Source organism: Tupaia chinensis, unplaced genomic scaffold (assembly GCF_000334495.1).
Source record: "Tupaia chinensis unplaced genomic scaffold, TupChi_1.0 Scaffold000374_1, whole genome shotgun sequence".
NCBI classification, from domain to species: Eukaryota; Metazoa; Chordata; class Mammalia; order Scandentia; family Tupaiidae; genus Tupaia; species Tupaia belangeri.
Window position 1 is genome coordinate 440,170 of NW_006159872.1, and position 3,754 is coordinate 443,923.

General features: G+C 61.2%; 2 protein-coding genes across 2 annotated transcripts in view; one reads left to right on the forward strand and one right to left on the reverse strand.

The window, feature by feature from the left end:
• PKLR (pyruvate kinase L/R) overlaps positions 1-632 on the forward strand; it is a gene marked incomplete at its 5' end in the record, with an annotated part of 11,068 nt that extends 10,436 nt beyond the window's left edge. The window contains 1 exon segment of the mRNA XM_006153441.3: positions 167-632. Coding sequence (XP_006153503.2) covers positions 167-273 — 107 coding nt within the window.
• A 156-nt stretch (positions 633-788) lies between these two features.
• The window catches only part of HCN3 (hyperpolarization activated cyclic nucleotide gated potassium channel 3), a 21,644-nt gene continuing 18,678 nt past the window's right edge, over positions 789-3,754 (reverse strand). Inside the window, 2 exon segments of the mRNA XM_006153402.3 lie at positions 789-2,990; positions 3,642-3,754. The exon segment at positions 3,642-3,754 is cut by the window's right edge and continues 27 nt beyond it. Of these exon segments, the coding sequence (XP_006153464.1) occupies positions 2,290-2,990; positions 3,642-3,754 (814 nt within the window). The 3' untranslated portion in view covers positions 789-2,289.

Genomic DNA, 3,754 nt, shown 5'->3' on the forward strand with positions numbered 1-3,754 from the left:
CCGGAGGGGGCCCCCGCCCCCGCCCTGCCACTGGCGGGACACACCGTACAGCTTGCCTCAGGCCCCCTTCCTTGCAAGGAAGCTTTGGGGTGGGGGCTGGTTCTCACGACAGGGCTGGCCTGCCTCCCTCCATCGCTGACTGTCATCTTCCTCCCCTGCCCTCCAGGAAAGCTCCGTGGCTTCCTCCGTGTTGGGGACCTAGTGATTGTGGTGACAGGCTGGCGCCCTGGCTCTGGCTATACCAACATCATGCGGGTGCTGAGCATATCCTGAGTTGCCCCTTCCTCTGACCCAACCCACCCCTGCGCTGTATCCCTTCTCCCCCTCCCCTCCCCTCCCTCCACCCCACCTCTCAGTCTTCTCTACTCCCAAGCCCCCATCAGAGACCACATCGAACCCTACGGAGATGTCCCTTTCCCTAGTCATTCCTCACGGGCCCCGGACGTCTGAGTGCGGCCCCCGCTGCCCACTCAGCAGCATGACTGTCCGTTGGTCGACTGGGCTCGAAGACACCCTGGGCCTTAATTCTGACTTGGCTGGATAGTTCTCTTCCCCGGGTTTCCCATCCTGGGGGGTGGGGGGGAGGGGAGCAGAGCAGTCTTGTCCACAGTCTCCCCAGAGTCACTACCTTAAAGCCACTTCATATCCATGCCGCCTGATGTTCTCATATGTGGCTCTCATGGTAATCGACAGGGCCACCTCCTCCTCACAGCCTCAGCCGGAGCAGGCTCTTCCATCGTGGTGCCTGCCTATGACGTCGGGGCACCAAGCCGGGGTGGCTGGATGCTGGGGAGAACAGAGCTGGGCAGGCTGACTGTCAGTGTCCCCACAGCCTCCGTGATGGGCTTGCAGACGGCTCCTGGACGCTCTCCAGCCCACTCGGGCCCTGCAGGGTCACCTGCCCTGCTGCCCCTCCTACTCGGAAATGCCTTCCCATCTGCGTTGTTCCCACACACAAACCAGGAGCCACCAGGAGCGTCTATTTTCTTTTAAACTCAGCTGTTTGGAAGCAATTATAAAACTTTTCCCATACGCCCAGAACCCCAGAACCCCTCCACCTAAGGGAGGAAAGGAGATTTAGGGTCCTGGCCCCACCTTCTTCGATGCTATAGAGTAGCGGGGACAGAGTGGCAGATGAGGGGTTACTCTGTTCCTGAGAAGGCAGAGGTGTGACTGGCCTGCCCTCTCCAGGAGTACCTGCCTCGGGCAGCCTTTTCCCCCGCACCAACAGCAAACCCAGGAGCACACCGAGGTAGCTCGGGCCTCCTGCCCATCTCGGGCGGGCCCTCTTACCCCTCCCTGGATAAGGAGATGGTTGAGTATTGCTGCTGATGGAGCTGGGCAAGGATGGTAGGAGCTGGCATGGAGGGGCCCTGCCTCCTCCTGCTCCTCCTGCCCCCTGCTGGGAGGGAAGGGATGGGGAAGAACATGGGTGAGCAAGATCAGCTGATGGCAAATTCAGTGAGCCAGTAACTAACCAAACTCATAAATCACTGAATAAAGGAGAGCCTGTCCCATCAGGAGTCAGCCACAGACCCCCGCCCGGGGGGAGGTAGGCTGGCGCAGGAATAAGGAGGCGCCGACTCCCCCTAGGATCTAAGGGAGGGCACCACTGGGGCACAGGGCATGGGAGAGGCAGCTCCCAGTTTATAAAAAGGCAGTTCTACCCCAGAGACGGAGACTACGGGGAACTGGGCAAGAGACGTGTGTTCCTGCCCGCAGGGGAGAGACAGGGAGGGCCCACAGGTGGCAGTGAGAGGGCAGAGGTGGATGCCCACACTCAGGGCCCAAGACATTTGTTGGCAGCAGTGGGGCACAGGGAATTGGCAGTGCCCAGCTATGCTAGGGGGACAGGAAGATAACCACGCCAGACACGGCCTACAGGTCAGCGCTAGGGAACAGACACATCTAGTTACTTGGCAGTGATGGTGGGGCAAGTACTTGTGCTTGGTAAAGGAGTCACGGGCGGGCCTGCACCTGGCAGGACCATGGACAGGGAAATGCCCTTGTCAGAGGGCTTCAAGCCACTTCTACTGGCAGTGGAGACAGCGCCTCGCAGTCTTTGACCGTGGTAGGCGCTCAGTACCTATGATGGATGGGCAAATGGACCGGGGTGTCAGACAGGCTGCAGGGTGCTTGAGCTGAGGACACAGAGACCATCTTCATGGCAGTAGGGGGACATTCCCACAGGGCAGCGTGTCAGGTCTCCACGGCCTTCCTCTAGAGGCATCTACCCTCGGGCACACGCTGCTGCATCCCAAGAGCTAAGGCCGGGTGTACCCGAGGGTTTCACATGTTGGCAGGGAGTTGAGGGGCTCGGGGCGTAACTGGCTCAGGCACTGGTGGCCTGGGGGGTTGGGCTGTCCCTGGAGGCTTGGCCAGGAGCCCTGAGGAAGGAAGGCGTTCACTTCCTGAGCCCTTCCGCCTGGGAGAGCCATCACCTGTTGCCCGCTGAGGCAGAGAGGGCTGGGAGGCTGAGAGTGGGCGGCCCCGAGGTCCAAGCCTCCGTCCACCTCCTCCTGGAGGGGGGCCAAGCAGGGAGACCTGGGAGCGCCCTGCCCGGGATAGGCTGGCATGGAGGGTTCGGGCTGGTGGGGCAGGCAGGCGAGAGGTGGATGCCCACGGCCCCCGGGCCAGCAGAGGGCCAGCTCGGACAGGCACCAGCGGGGAGGCTGGGGAGCCTGCTGAGCGCCGGGCAGAGCGAGCAAGGAGCGTGGCTGGGGAATCAGGGGAGAGAGGCAGAGGGCCCCGCTGGTGAGTCAGAGCAATGGCCACGTTGGAGTGCACGGCGGCTGCCTGCAGGGGCGCGTGCACCAGTGGCTCCCACAGCACTGGCTTTCCACTGAGCCGAGCTCCTGTGCCCGGGGCCAGGCCCCGGACACCCCGAGCCATGTCCCTGTCGTGTTGCACCAGGTGCTGCTCCATGAGGCCACCACTGCTGCCCGGACTTGGCTCGGAGCGCTTCCGCTGCAGTATGGAATTCTTTTTGCCTAGAGGTTGGTGAGGAGGAAGGCATTAAGAATAGAGAAGGAGGGACCAGCAGTTAGCGTAATGGCTATGTTGCTGGACTCCCATGTAGTTGACCGTGGTTCACGTCCCGGACCTGATGGCTTAAAACTCACGCCGGGCACATGTGCATGCCCAAGATCCTGAGAGGAGAATGGAGGAGAAGGGATTGCGGCGTGGCCATCCCCTCTGGGGGGTGATTTCTAGCTTTCTGTCTCTCTGTCTCTCTCTGTCTGTCTGGCGAGCGCACATGCCCTATAGCAAAAAAGCCTCTCCAAAAAAGAAAAAAGAATAGAGAAGGAATCCCAGATGGAGGCTGGATGTCGAGGAGTGGGCGGGTAATGGCCTGAGGTCAGGACAGGGGTCAGGTGTGTGGAGATATGGCTAGGAGAAGGAGACTGTGAGCTGGGTTGGAGGGACAGACAGAGCCAGGGACTGGCAAGCAGGGGAAAGACCCAGGGCATGGAGACAGAACATGTGACCACGGGTCACCGTGTTGGGAGGCCTGTTGGGGGCTCCTGTTAGGACTGTGAGGTCTGGATGTGGCATTGAAGCACTAGGGCCTGGGCTTTTTGCTGTGGAGTGGGGCGAGGGCACAGCCTGGACCCACAGCAAGCAGAGTGGACAGGCCTCACCAATGCGGCGCAGTCGATCCATGGCCACGGTCTCAAAGGCCCGCCGCATCATGGGGAACTCCTCGAGCACCGCGTTGAAATGGTCCACGCTGAGCGAGTAGAGGCGGCAGTAG